General features: G+C 37.3%; 1 protein-coding gene across 1 annotated transcript; it reads left to right on the plus strand.

Moving 5' to 3' along the window:
* Positions 1–12800: 12800 nt before the first annotated feature.
* LOC127120397 (protein RALF-like 34) lies at positions 12801–13765 on the plus strand. Its single transcript, XM_051050811.1, has one exon. The coding sequence runs from the start codon at positions 12963–12965 to the stop codon at positions 13509–13511; it is 549 nt and encodes a 182-aa protein (XP_050906768.1). The 5' UTR covers positions 12801–12962; the 3' UTR covers positions 13512–13765.
* Positions 13766–19537: the final 5772 nt, after the last annotated feature.

Here is a 19537-nt window from a genome sequence, read left to right on the forward strand (position 1 = left end):
ACAACCATCTGAGGGAACACATAACCACAAATCCAACTCAAGGGTTCCGAAATAAACGGAACTGAAAGATACACCATCATCATCATCATCATCACCAAACAATCTCTGAGCAGATACCCATAATCATCTGAATCGGCCCGGGGAATCCTGAAATAAACGGATCCCCACTGATAAGTAACTTGAACAGCACTCCGGCGTCTCAGAAATAAATGGCCATAAATCCGACTTATAAATAGGACTCTGATCCACGGAACAAAAAATCACCATCTGAGTCACCATCTGAACATGCATCTGAAAGAATCACCCTCCCCTCACAGGTAAATTCTAATCAGGTCATCCTAAGGCGGATAATAGTCTCGACAATCGGGCAGAGATACTCAATGGGTTTGCCCTTTCGGGTGTGCCATTGTAGCTCTCCTGAGATCGTCTAAACCAAAGATCCGGGAAATGATCGGTCACCAGAGTCAACAGTTCAGATGAAGTAACTCAACCAAAGTGGAATACCCACAGAGGCAAGCACTATCAAATGAACCTCGTCCGGCTTGTGGTACATCATGCTGCCAGCCACATATTGACTTAACATGAAAGAGGCAACATGATACCACACTAATCCTAGGTGTATACTCGGGCCTGGGTTTTAGCCCCACTCAAAACACCCACCCCAAAACAGAGGAACCACCTGCACAGAGGACGGCAACATGATAGTATGATGCATGCAAATATTTATGCAAATATAGACACTGTTAGAATAATAAATGCAATAAATAAAGCAAGACAAGCAACCTAAACTATCCTAGAACGCTAGGAAGAACTCGCTTAGGGAAGATGGACCAGCACAGGTCAACATCCTACATATCCCCAGCAGAGTCGCCAGCTGTCGCATCCGCGAAAAACAACCGGCGGGCTGAAACAAAAACACAACACAGAGCCGCCACTGCGCGTTATTTATCCCAAGATAGGGAAAGGAAACGCTCAGAGAAACCTGGAAAAAGCATGGTCTCGCGACCAAAGAGAAAGGGTAAGGGAGTCGGTTACGCAAGGGGAAGGTATTAGCACCCCTCACGTCCGTCGTACTCGACGGGATCCACGTTCTAAGAGAAAGAATAGGTTGCTAAAATAAACAGACAAACATCATACACACACGCTAAGACAACACAGGTGGGGTTAAGAAGAAGAGAGCTCGATAGGACGTCGCATCCTATGCCTACGTATCTCGTCTGGAACGAGAATCAGAGCTGCCGTAGTTCGGCTCACGCACGCCAAACAAGCAAACAAACACACCGGCAAACATGGAGCCTGAAGGCCAATCACTGGACTTACATCAGCATCCGAACCTAAACGCACACAAGAAGGCAAACGTGGAGCCCGACCGCCAATCACTGGACTTACGTCGGCATCCGAACCAAAACACACACCAGAAGATAACAAGCAAACACACACAAAAAGAAAAAAAAGTGCCCGGAGAGACCTCGCACGGTCTCCTGCCTACATACCAGGGAGCTGTACTCGAGCCTAGTGTTATCATGCATCATTGCCCTAAGTTCAGGTTTCTACCTACTTGCACAACAACAAGCTAATCCTATCCAGGAAAGAAGCAAGCATACAAGCATACAAGCAAACAGAGCAAACAAATATTCACAAAGCACACACTATAACCAGTCAAGTGGGCTCAAACAATGGGTTTGACTGCCGAAGCAAGTCATCTGTACATGGGTAGTATTCGCTCTTAACCTTGCCATTGCGGGGCTAAGGTGAAGCAGATGAAAGGTGAGTGAAGATCAGACTTCACAGCTCTTATCCCTGATCAGGGAGAGCTTCAGACAAAGGAGCATGGGTCCAGAATGGAGGGACCCTTCTACGCTCAAGACTCTGACTCGATCGTGCAACAGCACAAGATCTTGGGTTTGTGTCCCAATGCATCAACACACAGCCGTGTGAGCAGAGGGACGACTCAACAGAATAGTGGGGGATAGATTGCATATCCCTTTGATCCACCAATTGCCTCATAGAGGTCTTTACCTGCTTGGCACAAAAAGTAAACAACCACAGACATCGCCTCTTAAGGAGGACTTCAGACAGTTGCCTGGCCAAGTAACAGGCCAGGTCTTCCAGACTACATGAAGTATAGAGATTCTACCTCAACTGGTTAAAAAAACCAAGCAACAGCAAGCAAGTTCTTAAAGAACTGTAAGCGACTAAATGTACCTGAAATCAATCAAGTATCATCAGTACTCAGACAAACCAACGATAAACAGCAAATGTTAATCTATACAGACAACACAAGTTAATGCACACAAGTGCAAGCTATGAGCTCAAGCTCAAGCATCAAACCTACAACACAAAATCAATGTTAGTTTACAACATCAAACAAAACTCAATTTAATCAACTTGCACTTTTTCCTTTAAGCCTTTTTGCATTTCAACCTGAAAATCCACACCAAATGTGAGAAACTAGACCACTAGGCCAAGCCTAGGGTCCAAAGGGATAAAAAAAATCTAAACAGCAAGCAAAACCAATCCAAAATCACATTCAAACAAATAGAAAGCAAATGCAATTGGTCTCATGCTCATATCATTCACCAATATCAATTCATGCACAATATACCACAAACTAGGTCAAATACAACACCAAAAGTCCAAACAGAATGACTTCAATCAAAGGCATACCAAAACAATTCCAAAAATCCTCAAATAATTCACACCTAAACAGGACACAATCAACAAGTAGCATGTCAATTTTCAGCTCAATTGGACAAAAGAAAGTAGGTCAATGAAAATCAAGAAGTCCAGACACATTTATACAAGCCCATACATGATATCCAAACAAGCATCCACTTCAATAATTCATAAAACAGTGACAACACATTAGAAATGAATGGGATCAAAAGTATAATGTCCTACAATGTGTCTACAATCAACATATCAAATTTCATCTTCATCCAGTACCATATGAGAATTTCACAAGCAAAATGCCAACATGTGTCACATAAATTCACAAAATGAGCATACAGAGAAGAAAATTATCAATCAATTAGAAAATGACATCAAAAATTCCAGCAAAAATCACATGTTATCTTGACATATCAATGATCATTCATGCAAAAGATTGGCTCAAATCAACATCCCTAAGCATTTTAAATAAAATCAGAAAGTTGACCTAGCTTGGTGTGACACAAATTGTCACACCTCTATTCAAAAAATCATATCTAATCAACCAGGTATCCAAAATTCACAAACTCTACTTGAAAATCACCATCAACATGTCCAGAATAAACACAAACATTTTCATCCATTTATTTGCAAGTATGAGCATTTCATGATGGTTTTGGCAAAACATACAAAAATGTGACACATGAACAAGATCAATAGGTCAATCAAATTTCCACACGTGCAAAAATCTCACAAAAATCATCATAAAATTCTACACATCCTCATGAGCATGGCACAAAAAATCTCACTAAAATTGGATGAAAAATGAAGCCTATAGGAATTTTTGAAGTTCATGTAACAAAAATGAAATTGAAATGAAAAACAAAATGAAATAATAATATAATTAAAGCAAGAATGGCACAAGCGTAATATTAATGTCCTTGGCCAAAACGGCGCCGTATCAAAAAGAAACGCTGGCGTGCGCTCATTGGATGAAAGCCGCGGGAAACAGATATTCAAACAAGGCCACGAAATTGAAAGATCAAACGCGAATTCCATCACGTTCTTGAGCCAAAACACAAGCAGATTTCCAGAAATTGCAGAAAAATGAAGAACAACGAAATGCAACCAAAATCCACAAGCATATAGTCGTTGGAACCGTCTTTCCACAAGGATACTGAATATGTAACTCAAACTTCCTAATTCCTACTGCATAATCGGGATTGAGCAAAAACATAAACACACACCAATCTTCAAAACACGATTTCTTTCTCTATAGTTCACCAAATCAAAAACTAAACCTAGCATGTTGATCTACATTGAACACACTACAAAACGCATATCTCAATTCAAAGAATAGTGAGATTCGAATTTTGGTACCTTGAATGGAGCAGTGATGAAATCTTGTGTTTCCTCGTGCCAACGTCCAAAACAGATTGAGATTGAGGTTGAGCAAAGTGAATGCAACTTGTAGCTTGATCCAAAACAGCTCCACGTGTGAGAAATTTCAATTCACCATTGTTATGCTTACTTTGAACAGTTGAGATTCAGCAAGGTTATGGCACCAATTTAGCAAAATAGTTGGAGAGGAAGATGTAAGGAAGATGAATCAAAAAGAATTTCGAAAAATGATTGAGAATTGATGAAGATTGGACCAAAAGAAGCTTGATGAAGATTGAAGAGTTTGAGAGAATTTGATGAAATTCTGTTATGGATCTTGAGAATTGTGACTGTGATTATCATTTCTGTTATGATTAGAGCTTTATACTCCACTTTAATCACTTTGCTAATCACCAATTAACCAAATGAAATGTAATTAGCATAATGTGGTTTTTTCAATGCAAGGGCAAAATTGGTATTTCACATAAGGGCTCATGACAGCTGTATGACAGCTCATACATCTCCTAAATATCATTTGTGATGTGTTGGCTTTGATCCCATGTTGATTGGCATTGTATTTTTCATTTTCACTATGTCATGCCAAATTTTGCATTTTAAGTGCAAGTTCCAAAATGGCCTAGCCAAATATTGCACCTTGAAAACTTATGACAGTCCAAACCATTTCTATTTGGCATATGTGATGTGTTGCAAAAACTCCCATTCCAAAATTCCCATTATTTCTCAAGTTGGACCATTTTGCCCTTGGATTTTAATTGTACACTTGAAAATTGACCTTTTGCATTGACCATTTTTGAAGAATTTTGATTATGCACCATGAAAGTACATGTTAAATGGAGTTTGCTCATAAAAAGATCACTCATTTTGGACACTCCATGTGAAAGTTATGCCCCTTTGATTATAGGTCTTTTTTGGAATTGAATGGACCATAACTTGCCAACCATATATGGGAATTTCAAGTTCTTGGACTTTTTGGAAAGGTAAGAACAAGATCTACAACTTTCATGTTGAACAAATTTTCATTTGAAGCTTCCTTGGACATGTAATTTTGTGGTCAAAAACTTTCCATTTTTGGAAACTTCCATTACAAGTCACTTTCTATTTTTGGCAATTTTTGTTCTGACTTTATTTTCTCCATTCTTGAGCTTTGCAATGTCAAATAACACTTGTTCTAACATGAATGAAGTGTATACAACTCTCTCCCATCTCCAAATCCATAAAATCAAGCACAGTTGACCACAGTTGACTTTTCAACTGATAGATGAATCTGGCAATGCACTGATCAATCTGAGCCCCAATTCTCTGATGAAATGGCTCAAGGATGAAACCCTAGCCTCAATAAGCTCCATAAAATCATATGATGATCCCCATATCCATTGTAGACCCCATCTCCTAGCCATGCCCTGATTGGCCCAATGCAACTGATTAGGGTTGACCAGTGGTCAAAACCCTAATCTCAAGGTATATGATCAATCACTTGAACCTCTTGGATGATATCAAGACCATGATAATAATGATGTATCAACTCAACCAAGATGAAGACCAATCTCCTTGAGAAACCCTAATTCATAGCCCAATCCTCAGATGGCTAATGATCAGTCAATAAAACCCTAGGCTTGCATCTCCACCTCTTATCTTCTGACCAAGACTTAGGAGGATGACTTGCACAATGTAACCACATGATATGCAATATGCAATGCCTAATGACCTAAAAATGATATGCAATATGTTAAACTAGTCCCAAGAGAGGAGGGCAAATTTTGAGGTGTTACAAAGGTCAAAGAAGGATTTGCCGGATTAATTCAGGTAAGGGGGGTTTATCGTCGTTTAATGGGTATTATGGGTTAACATGTAATGGGTAGTAATAAACCATTGAATCGACTCTAATTAGGATGATGAATGTTGCAAATTGTGAATTTGTGGATGAATGAGATATGGGTCTATAATTGAAGAAAATTCGTAGGAATTAGATGTAATAAGGTTAGAAATTGTGAAATTGAATGGGTATGATCTGTGTTAGATAATATGAACGAATGTTGTGTAAAAATTGGACTGTGGAAGGTTGGATTTGAGAAATCTCGTAGCAGAGAAAAACCCATAGCAGATCTGGAATTTGGTTCCTGGTCATACGCGTATGACACTAGGCCATACGCGTATGAGATGGCCTGGTACGCGTATGGAGTGAGGCCATACGCGTATGAATGAAGAAGATGATGTTCTAACATAGTTTTGTCTTTGTTGGTACGCGTATGGGAGAAGGGGTACGCGTATCATACGCGTATGAGACAGGCTATACGCGTATGGGCAGAAGTTTGAATTTTGTCTGAGCTGTTGTTGTGCAGTTTTGGTTGTTTCAGCTGAGTGATGTAATTTAGCTGATGTATGATATATTAGGGATCATTTCCCGTTGTTTTGAGCAGTATAGGTATTAGTAGAGTGTGCTAATACTGTGAATTATTATTTGGCATGACATGATATGATTCTGTGATAAACATGCTGATGATGTATGATGGTATGCATAATGTTGTGAATATATCTATTATGTATGCAATTGTGGATGGACTGTTTATGGCTTAGAGTGTGAGCATATGTCCATTGTGGATTGTTGTTGATGTTTGCATGCTAGGTGATTTAGCGTGCATAGCATGGCCTTTATGGTGGTAGCTAATTCCCATGGTGAGGAATTAGTGAGTGAGTCACTAGGTCTCAAATGAGTGGGACTAGTGAGCTTCGTAGCCGTATCTGGGTTTGATCGGTGAGGTTGAACTATGTGTTCACGAATAGTCGGTACCGCATGCATGGAGTCTCATTGCATAATGTATGTATGGCGTGTAATATGAATGGATGTATTCCAATATTATATGTGTGCTTTGTGTTTGTGTTGAGTATGATTTTGAGTTGATGTTGCCGTTGCTGAATGTGTGATCTGATTAGGGTGATGAATGTGTTAATTTACTTAGCATTACATGATATTTTATAATGCTTATTATATCGATTGAGGAACTCACCCTTACAACTATGTTTCAGGTAACGAGCAGTGATTGAGTAGAAGCTAGTGCTTGGAGTCTAGTGTAGTTCCTTAGTGGGTCATGCTCTGGTAGATGTAACATTCGGGACGGGATGTTTTACCTTGTCTTCCTTTTGGTTGTTGAACAGTTTTACATGTAATGGGATTACATGGTTTGCATGATTGATTAGATCTCTATCCGCTGCAAATTGTGCAATGTTTTATTTTGTTTAATAAATGAGCATGACAAGTTATTATGGTGAATGGTGTGAAGTGTCAAGTGTGACACCCTTAAATTGCATATCTACTCTGATTTATATTTTGTTGAATTAATTAATTATTGGGGTATTTTAGAAGGGTGTTACAACAAAGGCTGGGGAGGATGGAGAAGGTGAGTTTGGGACACCGAGATTTACAGTGGGAGTGATGGAGGCAACGGAAGTTGGTGGTGTAGGAATGACAGAGGGGGACGGTGTTGTTTGTGGATTTGGTTCAGATGGTGAGTGGATTGGTTGTTGTGCGGGTGGTGGTGTTTGAGGTTGTTCAGATGTAGTTGGATTTTGTTCAGGGGGTGGGGTAGTGACTATCATCATTCTCGACGGGCAAATTTTCAGAGATTTTTGTATTTAATCCTCTTCTACCTCGAATACCCGAAAATCCATCTCAATTCGCGCATTCGAGTTTAAAATGATTAAATAGGGGCAACTATCATACCCCAAAATTTTCCCTCCCCTTTTCATTTTTCATCAAATCTATGACTTAAGATTCATCTGCACTCATTCATGTGCATCATTCGTTCATGTTAACACCTCTTAATATGCATCATGGATTCAAAGTTGGTGGATCACAAAAACTTGGTTTTGCTTGAGTTTTATGACATTTGCTCATCATTGGGGGAAAACCCTAATTTCTTGATCTCTGGGACATGGATTCAAGGGGACCACAACTTGGCATTCATCATGACATCAAAACCCCAATTATTGGCTTTGTCCCTATGTGATCTTGTGATTGACTCTTGAGCATTGCATTGATCATGAAACCCTAATGAGAGATGCTTGGTACTTGGATGCCCATGTGAATTGACTTCTAGCCATGGAATTGACTAAAACCCTAGCTCATTGGGAAGAGGTTCTTGACCATATTTTCATACATATTGTCATGCATCATCAACCATTAAATTTGCCTTTGTGCATAAGATTCATTCATTTAATCTATATGTCCACTTGTTTAGGATTTCATCTAGATCAAGGTCATTATTTCCATCCATATGGTGTTTCCTTGGTCATTAATCTTTGGTCTTTGGCCCATTCAAGTTCAATCAAGTCCTCATTCATGGCACATCCAAGTTGGTTATGGTCTTAAGTGTTTATGCTTGGGTTATTGTCCACAACTTTGTTTTTATACAATATCATTCAAATAGTCATTTTAATCAATACCAAGTCCATTCAAATATCATTTTCATTCACATATTCATTCATTTCCTTACAGATTATCCATGTACATACCAAAATCACAAAATTGGCCAAATTTGTTATAATTGACTTTTGGTCAACAGTTGACTTTTTGGTCAACAAGTTCACCAAAATCAATTGACCATCCCTTGACCCCTTAAAATCTATTTCCATTCATTCTACCATAGGTCATCACTAAGGTCCTTGTTTCATTAGTTTTTTCATGCCTAAGGGACTAGGCACCGTTTTTTGGTCCATTTTTAGGTCATACCACCATTTGGACCAAGAAACCAGGTTCATGACCAGGTAATTTTCTTGGTCAGACCATCAAACCAACCTACATAAGCCACTTTCCATGTTTGAGAAAATTTTCCATTTTTTAAAAAATTCATTACATGCCATCACATTCCATTCCTTAAGCTACATTTTTCCACATTCAATCCAATAAACTTTCCAAATTAATTCCATTTCATACAAAATCAAATTCCAAACATTCTTTACATAATCCCATTCATGATTAACAAATCAATATACAATACCATTCAACCATTCAGTGTGCAATACCACATTCCCTAACATTCATTCGTTACATTCAATTCATTACAATCTCATTCACAATTCAATATCGTCCATAAACTTATATTCCAATCCAACAATTCCCAAGTCAGAAGCACTTCAAATCAAGCTCATCCACCTTGCTTAAATATTTTGCTGACAAATGAAGTCGTGCACATCAAGGCATTAACCTGCAGAGTTCAACACAAGTACTTCAAAGTACTAACACAACATTCTGCCAAATCCGTGTAACAAACCACAAATAAGTAACCAACACCCTGCATATACAAGTGAAACTCCTTCACTCAAAACGCATAGCCTTCCATTTAACACTGCCCTACAAGATTCACACAATACACAGACCCTGCATAATTCATGATAACCCGATGAGTAACACGGATCAAATGGAATTCCATCATAAGATAACAAGGATGTACCACAGAGAACCAAAACTCACTAACTAAATTGAATCTCAAAACTAACTCAAAACATAATTTCTCATTTTTGCAACAAACTTTAATTTCAAGTGAATTTCAAGAGAATTTCGTTTACATCTCATAATAGAAATTCAAATGTTATAAATCAGTCCAGTCATCACTCATTCGAGGTTCACACACTCACTTCCAAAATTTCCAAAATTCAACATCCTCCTTAGATTGATTCAACTCTGTTAGGAGTTTCAATACCTTCTCTTGAAGAGCAACCCACTCACAGGGAATTATTTCACATTTACTCTTCCACTATTCCCTTTCTTTGACAAAATTCGGCATCCTCCTTAGATTGATTCAACTCTGTTAGGAGTTTAAGTACCTTCTCTTGAAGAGCAACCCACTCACAAGGAATTGGTTCACATTTACTCTTCCATTATTACCTTTCTTTGACGGGGTCAACGGGCACGAGCACATAACCTTGACCAGTCGTGGCCATGATCACCAAAGAAGCCCCATAGAATAAATGTTACCTCGTTTTGGTTATTATGCGGAAGTATGGTTATTGAGGTAAAAAAATTGAAAATTTTGAATATTTAAAAAAAAATCAAATTGTGTGATATGATAGAAAAAATTCTGAACATTATCTCTAGGGTATACAAATGTAAAAAAAATTTAAAAATCTTTTAAGGGTGTAGTGAAGTTTTTAGGTTTTTACTCAACTACCCCACATTTTTAAAAAAAATTCCAAAATAAACCAGTTTTCAAAAAAAATCCCAATATACCCCAGTTTCAAAAAATAAAAGACATAAGGCATAGGCGCCTACCCTTAAATTGTAAGTGGGGGCGCCAATTGGATTGGCTACAGCACATGGTGCTGCCAATCCAATTGGCGCCCATGTGTAAGTTGGAAGAGGAGGCGCCAATTGGTCTGGCGCCTCAGTGCAATGTGCAATTTTTTTTATAAATAAAGGTGTTGTGGGATTCATCTTTCCACATCTCATTTTGCCATATTGCAAACATGTTTGGTGTTCGTCTCCGTTATGGAAAAGTGGTATATTCGAGAGACAAGCCTCCGTTGTTGATGCTCTTCTGGAACATCTGTAGTTTCGATCAACTGAATAGGGAGCTGACTCGTTGGTTAGATGGAAAAATACCAGAAGGGGAAAAATTAGAAGCATTGAGAGATTCGATAGTATATTTGGTTGGGTGCGAGTAAAAACTGATAAGGATGCTAGGGAAATGATGTTTGGATGAGATGACATCAGTTTGATTGTTGTAATCAGTTAGAAATGTTGTTTTTAAATAATATGGTTAAGTATTTTCATCTGTATTCGATTTTTGGTTTTTGTGTTGTTTATTTGGACTTCTTCTATTTTAAGTGTGCTTATGTTGTAGTGATGTTTGTTGTTAACCTTGTTGTAACAAAAAGTTAATGATATACAAAAATCCAAGGTTATAAAAATTGAAAGGAGGTACTAAATTATGATGCAGATGTTGCTCCTATATTGGGACATTTGTTCTTATTATGTCTGGGTTGACGACATATACTACATAATCTTATCAATTTATCAATCATATTTATTTCTGTTCTAATAGGGTGTTGTTTGGCCATCCTTTTTTCTTTCGTCGCATCTCATCGTTGTGCCAAACTATGTCACCTTCATATGGAGGCTAGTATTCTTCCATTGGTAGAACTGAGAAGCTTTTTTATACACATTCATGACGCTAATGGCCTTGTAAACATCAGATACATGGTTGTAAGCGTCCTGGAGATTATGTGTGCATGCCGCAATGACATGGGAGCAAGGAATACAGAATGCCTGGAACTTTCCACAGTTGCACCAACTTCTGTTTAATTTGACAGCATAGGATAAATTTTGCTTTCCCTCATTGTGGTCCATTATTTCTTGTACACTGAAATTTTGCCTATGACGGTCAAAGATTGTAACCGTGTGTGTGCTAGCTTTGATACTTTCCTCTTTCATCACTTTCATACAACATTCACTGAATATTTGACTTGGTACATATCAGTTGGATTTAAGTTCATCGCCGAGGATATGTACCTATACGACCCACGCCAGACAACTTACACACCAAAAGGCTCAACATCTAACCTCCAACAACATTGTCAGAGCGGATACTCACAACCCCTTATCCATCAAAATTCTTGATCCACAAACACACAAACCTACAACCCTAACATGCCAAACACCCAACCACAATACCAAGAGCATATCGCATACCATCACCAACAACTAGATCATCATCAAAACATCCAACATCGATATGCACCCAACACACCACCCTATCATAGCAGCCTTAGCCAAAACACTAAAGATCATTTAACACCAACCGTCCCTCCTCCTACTATAGCCAAGAAGCCCAAACATCTCAAAACTAAAACCTTCAACAACCATATGTCTACCAAACACCCCAACAATCATTTCAGCCTTTCCTCGACACATCGTTCACACCAATGTCTCCCTTCAATCGTCCTGGCCGCCCTCCAACAACTCTAATACAGACCAACTACTCTGGCATGGGTCATGAACTCAGCTATGGCGGTACCCCTTCGATGCATACACAAGACTACGTTGATTTGTCTGACTATCTCAGACAATCTCCTGCAGTTGGTGGTGATGTTCTTGGGCCCTCAGATACTTAAACACCTGGGGTGAATCATCAACGTGAGTTAGGGCCACGAGTTCGGGTAGCTAGGGGATGTGGGACCGAAGGTCGGTTAGGTGATCCCGGTCATCGTCATTAGTCTTTTTTGTATAAACGGGTATTAATATTAATATGAATTGATCCAATTTCGACTTTATCTACCATGTATAATATTTTTCAAAAAAAAATTACGAAACACACACAGGTGTTAGATCAATTGGCGCCTCCTTTAAAACTTAACACACATACGCCAATTGGATTGACAACACAAGATGGACTAGCCAATCCAATTGTCGCCTTCTCTCTAAGTTTAAGAGCAGACGCGGATTTATCCCGCGCCTCATTTTTAAAATGGAGTATTTTGAAAAATAATCTAAAAAATATGTTATTTTGTGATTTTTTTAAAAAATTTGAATTATGTGGGTAAAAATTCCTACGATATAAAAAAATTTAAAAAATCTTTTAAGGATGTAGTGAAATTTTTAGGTTTTTTTTTTCATCCGAAAAGATAAGAAAAGTTAAAGTGGAAAATAGAGAAAGGGGAAGGGGTTATCAGTTAGGTGGATGATTAGAGGCATTTAAAATCACCGTTTCTCCCAGTCGCATCCTCGGCGTCTTTACTCAAAACCGTCACGTATGGTAACACGCAAGAGATTCTACAATACTCTCCATCGTAACCTACTCACTGCACCACTCCTTTCATCACCGTCCGATTCATCAAAAACATCTTGACAACATACATCACAGCCTCTTATCATGGACATTACCACATAGGATAGAACAGATAGAGTAGAGGCACGGTTGATGGAAACATTGATGAATAACAGCTGTAAACAATTAAGGTTCCCATCTTTGGCGCTTACAACATGTGACTTCTGGTTCTTGTCTCTCTCCTCTTTTCCCTCACACAACAAAACAAAAACATCATACTTTTCTTTTCTCACTCTTCTTCTTCTTCTCATCATGGCTTTCTCTACTCCTCTCAAACTCATTCTAACCATTCTACTATCTCTCACTCTTTTCACCATCATCAACATTCACGTTGATGCACAGATCGAAGAAACAACCTTGAACCTTAGTTCTGATGTTCTAGAATGGCCGACAACAATGTCATCACTCTACAATGAACTAGCTGAAGACAATGAAGAAGACATAGACAGTGATTTCAGTCGAAGATCTTTGTTCTGGAGTAGAGTGAAATACTATATCTCTTACGGTGCTCTAGCTGCTAACAGAATCCCTTGTCCTCCTCGTTCTGGTAGATCTTATTACACTCACAAGTGTTATGAAGCTAGAGGACCTGTTCATCCTTATACTAGAGGTTGTTCTGCTATCACGCGATGCAGAAGATGAAATCATGAGGTTTTGTTTTTTATTTCTATTCTCAGATCGAGAATTAATTGAAATTTCAAGTTAGGTAAAGTTTGTGTTAGCTTTATTGTTAAGTTAATTAAAGCATTATTAGCAGCATATTGTGTGCTATGTGTTTGAACACTGAGTGGATTTCAAACTGTCATTTATTTTTTTGTGTATGATGGGTTCTTCTTTTATGGATTTAATTTGTAGTACTATATGCACTGCAGAAATGGATGTGTTATGTGTATGTATTTTGTGTTGCGTCATGGCCATTTCTTTATATGTTTGTATAAATATTGCTTCCACAATGATTCAATTCAATCGATCATTTTATATAGATCAAGAAAAAATAATAAATAAAAGGGAAGAAATATATTGAAAAAATGAAAGAAACATTAATTAAAAAGTAGAGTTAAAAAATGTGCATCATTTATTTTAGGACCGACTAAATTGGAGCATATAAAAATGGAACAAATTTAAATTTTAACTAGTTAATTAGGGTGAGAATGGATTGGACTAGCTTTGCTTAAAAAAGCATACTTAAATAAAGTAAAGCTCCGGAATGATCTATTATCCTTAAAAGAAATTATTTAGGATATTATTTGTTTCACCCTTAATGTTAGTTGATCATGCTGAAAAGTCATAAAAATTATTGAATTTCAAAAATATTTCAGCCTACGCATTCAAATTACACATCCTTAATGTGATATTGAATGAGTCATTATGTTTGTTTAAAAATATTTTTGAAGATGCATCTTTGTAATAATTCTTAATTTAAATTTAGTGTTTTACGCTCAATAAATTTTATGAAGATGCATCTTCAGACGAGTTTTAATTGAAATGACTCGCGCCAGATCACTCCCCTTTCCTTCCGTTTCCTTCTTCATTTGATATAATTTCACTAACCCTTTAACTTTAGAGCTTGTGAGAAACATTCAACAAGGCTATTTTCAAGCTTTAACACTACTTCAATTGCATTGCACCCAATCCTAGTGTTTACTGTAAAATTTAGTAAACAAAGACAAATTTTATTTCACTTAAGAGATTAAATTCGAAAAAATCCCAGGATAGATTGTGCAAAAATTATGAGTTTGAAATGCATTTTAAGTTAAAGTTGAAAATGAAAAGAGCTTGAAAAGAACTTTTAATGCAGTAAATGACAAACTTAAGGAATTAAATTCATAAAATGGAATACAAATAGATACATTTTCAAAGTCACTATTTTCTCGTTAAACACTTGGATACTCCGAGTTTATAAAATTTGTTGAATTTATGGACCCCAAAACTATAAACTAACACCGTTTATATACTAGTCCTAACATAACCATCTACAACGGTCGACTCAGCAAAATTGATCACGTCTTCGACTTCATGCATCCTTAGTCTTTGACAGGTCTCCACATGTTCCCAAATAATCGTATGATCTTATCCAACTTTCTTTGATAAAAATACGAAACACGTCAACTAGTAACCCCAAATTTCACTAAGTCTTCTTCTTCGACCAAGGTCTTCTATGGACTTCTCGACCAACTTCACAACCTCCTCTGACAGGGAATTCCCCCCAAAAGGTTAAGTGGTTTCCTGGTCGAAAATAACCGCTTCGGCTATAAGTAAAACCTTAAATTTTCCTGTTATGCCCCAACTTTTCCCCAAGCATTTACATCAGTTCATTAAAAGTTGATATTCAATCAACTTTCAGTTCGTTTTAAATTTTAAAAAATTATTTAATTGCATTTCAGGCATTTTCATTGCATCATGCATCTTTCTAAGTCGACCTAATGTCAACCAGAACAAATTTTCAGATCTACAGACAAATCGGTTGAACTGGTTCTCAAATGTACGTAAAGTTAACTAACGAAAAAATTCAAAGTCGAGCTTGAAGGCGTCAGTTTTATTGATCTACGATTTGCGTAGTTCAACTTGTCATACTGGTTTTATTTTTTTTAACTCCTTTTGCGGTCACATTTTACTCATCCTGAGCCTTTTCAACCGAACATTTTTCAGCCTACGCATTCAAATTACACATCCTTAATGTGATATTGAATTAGTCATTATGTTTTGTTTAAAAATATTTTTGAAGATGCATCTTTGTAATAATTCTTAATTTAAATTTAGTGTTTTACGCTCAATAAATTTTATGAAGATGCATCTTCAGACGAGTTTTAATTGAAATGACTCGCGCCAGATCACTCCCCTTTCCTTCCGTTTCCTTCTTCATTTGATATAATTTCACTAACCCTTTAACTTTAGAGCTTGTGAGAAACATTCAACAAGGCTATTTTCAAGCTTTAACACTACTTCAATTGCATTGCACCCAATCCTAGTGTTTACTGTAAAATTTAGTAAACAAAGACAAATTTTATTTCACTTAAGAGATTAAATTCGAAAAAATCCCAGGATAGATTGTGCAAAAATTATGAGTTTGAAATGCATTTTACGTTAAAGTTGAAAATGAAAAGAGCTTGAAAAGAACTTTTAATGCAGTAAATGACAAACTTAAGGAATTAAATTCATAAAATGGAATACAAATAGATACATTTTCAAAGTCACTATTTTCTCGTTAAACACTTGGATACTCCGAGTTTATAAAATTTGTTGAATTTATGGACCCCAAAACTATAAACTAACACCGTTTATATACTAGTCCTAACATAACCATCTACAACGGTCGACTCAGCAAAATTGATCACGTCTTCGACTTCATGCATCCTTAGTCTTTGACAGGTCTCCACATGTTCCCAAATAATCGTATGATCTTATCCAACTTTCTTTGATAAAAATACGAAACACGTCAACTAGTAACCCCAAATTTCACTAAGTCTTCTTCTTCGACCAAGGTCTTCTATGGACTTCTCGACCAACTTCACACTACGCCAAAAATGACTTTTAACAGCGCATCTTAGACAGCGCTTTTAAAAGAAAGCGCTGTCTAAGGTTAAAATTAAAAACAAACACAGAAAATGTTCCAAGAAAATAATAAAAGCGCTGTCTAATGGGGGGTCTTAGACAGCGCTTTCTAAAAGCGCTGTCTAAGACCCCCCCTTAGACAGCGCTTTTAGAAAGCGCTTATAAATATAGACTTTAGACAGCGCTTTTGGTAAAGCGCTGTCTAAAGTCTTTAAATTAAAAAAAAAAATTAAAACCAAAAGCGCTGTCTAAGGGGGGTTTAGAAAGCGCTTTTGGAAAGCGCTGTCTTAGGCATACCTTAGAAAGCGCTTTACACAAAAGCGCTGTCTAAGGTCTTATTAAAATAAAATTTCAGACCACAAAAGCGCTTTCGTTCTCTGTTCTTTTGTTTTCCCTCTTCTTCACTCACCTCAAAAACTTACGCCATTTCCACAAAAGCGCTTTTGTTTTCCTTCTTCTCAACTCACACAATAACCCTACCTTCTCACTCTCGGCGGCCGTGCTCACGTATTTCTCTCTGGAAACAAACCCTAAATAACTTTGGTACCGGCGGTGCTCACGTATTTCTTCTCACTATACCGGCAGCGAAACAAACCCTTCCTTCTCACTGTACCGGCGGTGCTCACGTACTTCTCACCATAACCACACCTTGGTAAGTCTCTTTCTCAAACCCTAAATAACTTTGGTACCAAATGCATGTTGAAGTAGAGGTAATGACTACATTGTATTCATTCTTGCATATGTGAATGTTTATGGTTTGTGAGTGATATTTGATTTTATATAATGTGTTATAGATGAACATTATGTGTGAAAACTCTTGCCCCATTTTATATTTTTCTGTATTTTTCTGTATCACCAATGTTGGTTCTGTTGAAAACTCAGTCATATTTTTCTGTATCACCAATGTTGGTTCTGTATTATGTGTGAAAACTCAGTTATATAAAATGACCCAAATTATGAGATTATGAAGTTTATTCTGTTGCCTTAGGGTTGAATGTTGGTTTTGAAGTTGAATCAGTTAGTGTTTAGGGAATTAAAGTGTTAGTTTGAAATGTTAGTTAAGTTAGTAAGTTAGTGAAAAGTAGTTAGTTGGTTATTGATAATATGATTGTTAGTTGAGTTGATTCGATAGTTAGCTATGAAACTGTTAATTATGTGTCAGAGACTGTTAGAGATTAATTAGAACAGTTTTGTTAGTAGGACTGTTATGAAATTTGAAATGTGATTCAGTTAGTTATTTAGGAAAGTTGGTTAGTCATGTTTGAATTGGCAAATAAAATTAGTAAGTTAGTTAATATTGAATGGACAAGGTTTATTAGTGTATTTTGAAATCAGTTATTGAAATGCTAATAGGAGTTAAAGTAGTAGTTAGTGTATCAATTTACTAACTCATGCTAGTCTGAAAAGAACAAGCTACAAAGTTTGGTGACAGGTGAATACTAGTTAGGATGTTAAATGGATTTTGGTGAATGTATTTTGAAATCAATTTGAATGTTCATTGAAACTACTATGGAATAATAGTTTTGACCAGTTGAATGTTCAAAGATACTACCTTAGTTATGTATTTTCGTCTAGATTAATTGTTTACTTTAATAAGTAGGAAAACCATGGATAAAACATGGATCTGTGCCGATCGAATGACCAAAGAGTACGAGAGTGGGGTTTTGGAATTCGTTAAGTATGCTGTTCAACACGCTGAAAACCCCAGACGAATGCATTGTCCTTGCTTGCGTTGTTGTTATATTGGTAAGGTTGACGCACATGGATTGAAATCGCATTTGCTGAGGCATGGAATTGATCAAAGTTATCAGTGTTGGATATTTCATGGTGAGAAAATTAACGAGAATGTTGAATCGAGTGGAAAAAGTAGTACGACCTATGCTTCATACGACAAAGACACGGAAACATACGATTGTGATCGAGTTGAAGAGATTGTAGAAGCACTGGAAGAAGATCTTCATGATTGTCCTGAAATGTTTGAGAGGATGGTAAGCGATGCAGAGAAACCGTTGTACAAAGGTTGCACTAAATTCTCAAGACTTTCTGCGGTATTAAAGTTGTACAACTTAAAGGCGGGCAATGGATGGTCGGATAAAAGTTTCACAGAGTTGTTGGCCCTTATGAGAGAAATGCTACCGGATGATAATGTTCTTCCTAATCGAACCTATGAGGCAAAAAAAATGTTGTGCTCTATTGGCATGAGCTATGATAAGATACATGCTTGTCCTAACGATTGCATTTTGTTTCGTAACGAATATGCAATGTTAACTGAGTGCCCTAAATGCGGTTTGTCTCGATATAAGAAAAGATTATCTCCCGCAAAAGTCTTATGGTATTTTCCGATAATTCCGAGATTTAGGCGCATGTTTCGTAGTGAAACCGATGCAAGACATCTTACTTGGCATGCAGATGAAAGAATTATTGATGGAATGTATCGGCATCCGGCTGATTCACCACAGTGGTCGAAGATTGATAATGATTATCCTGAGTTTGGATCAGAAGCAAGAAACCTTCGATTGGCATTATCTACTGATGGAATGAACCCACATGGTCTTCAAAGTATCTCACATACCACATGGCCTGTGATTCTTATGATTTATAACCTACCTCTGTGGCTATGTATGAAGCGTAAGTACATGATGTTATCTATGTTAATCTCTGGGCCTAAACAACCAGGGAATGACATAGACGTATACTTGACACCTCTGATCGAAGATTTAAAGATTTTGTGGGAGAACGGTGTGGAGGTTTATGATGGATATAGGAAAGAAAGTTTCAATTTGAGGGCGATGTTGTTTGGCACAATTAATGATTTTCCAGCATACGGGAATCTATCTGGGTATAGCATTAAAGGTCAACGTGCGTGTCCTGTTTGTGAAGACGGAACCGATACGATTCGATTGGAACTTTGCCAGAAGAATGTGTTTCTCGGTCATCGTAGATTCTTACATTCTAAACATCACTACCGTGGGTGGAGAAAAGCATTCAATGGAGACACCGAACATCGTAGAGCTCCACCCGCATTGTCAGGTGAACAAGTTTTTGAAAAGGTGAAAGATGTGCGTACTGAGTTTGGCAAGCCTTTTGCACATAAGATTGTGAAAGGTGGGTGGCAA

Source organism: Lathyrus oleraceus, chromosome 2 (assembly GCF_024323335.1).
Source record: "Lathyrus oleraceus cultivar Zhongwan6 chromosome 2, CAAS_Psat_ZW6_1.0, whole genome shotgun sequence".
Taxonomy (NCBI): Eukaryota; Viridiplantae; Streptophyta; class Magnoliopsida; order Fabales; family Fabaceae; genus Lathyrus; species Lathyrus oleraceus.

Coding starts and splice junctions, on each gene's coding strand:
- LOC127120397 (XM_051050811.1), top strand. CDS start 12,963: ATGGAAACATTGATGAATAACAGCTGTAAACAATTAAGGTTCCCATCT.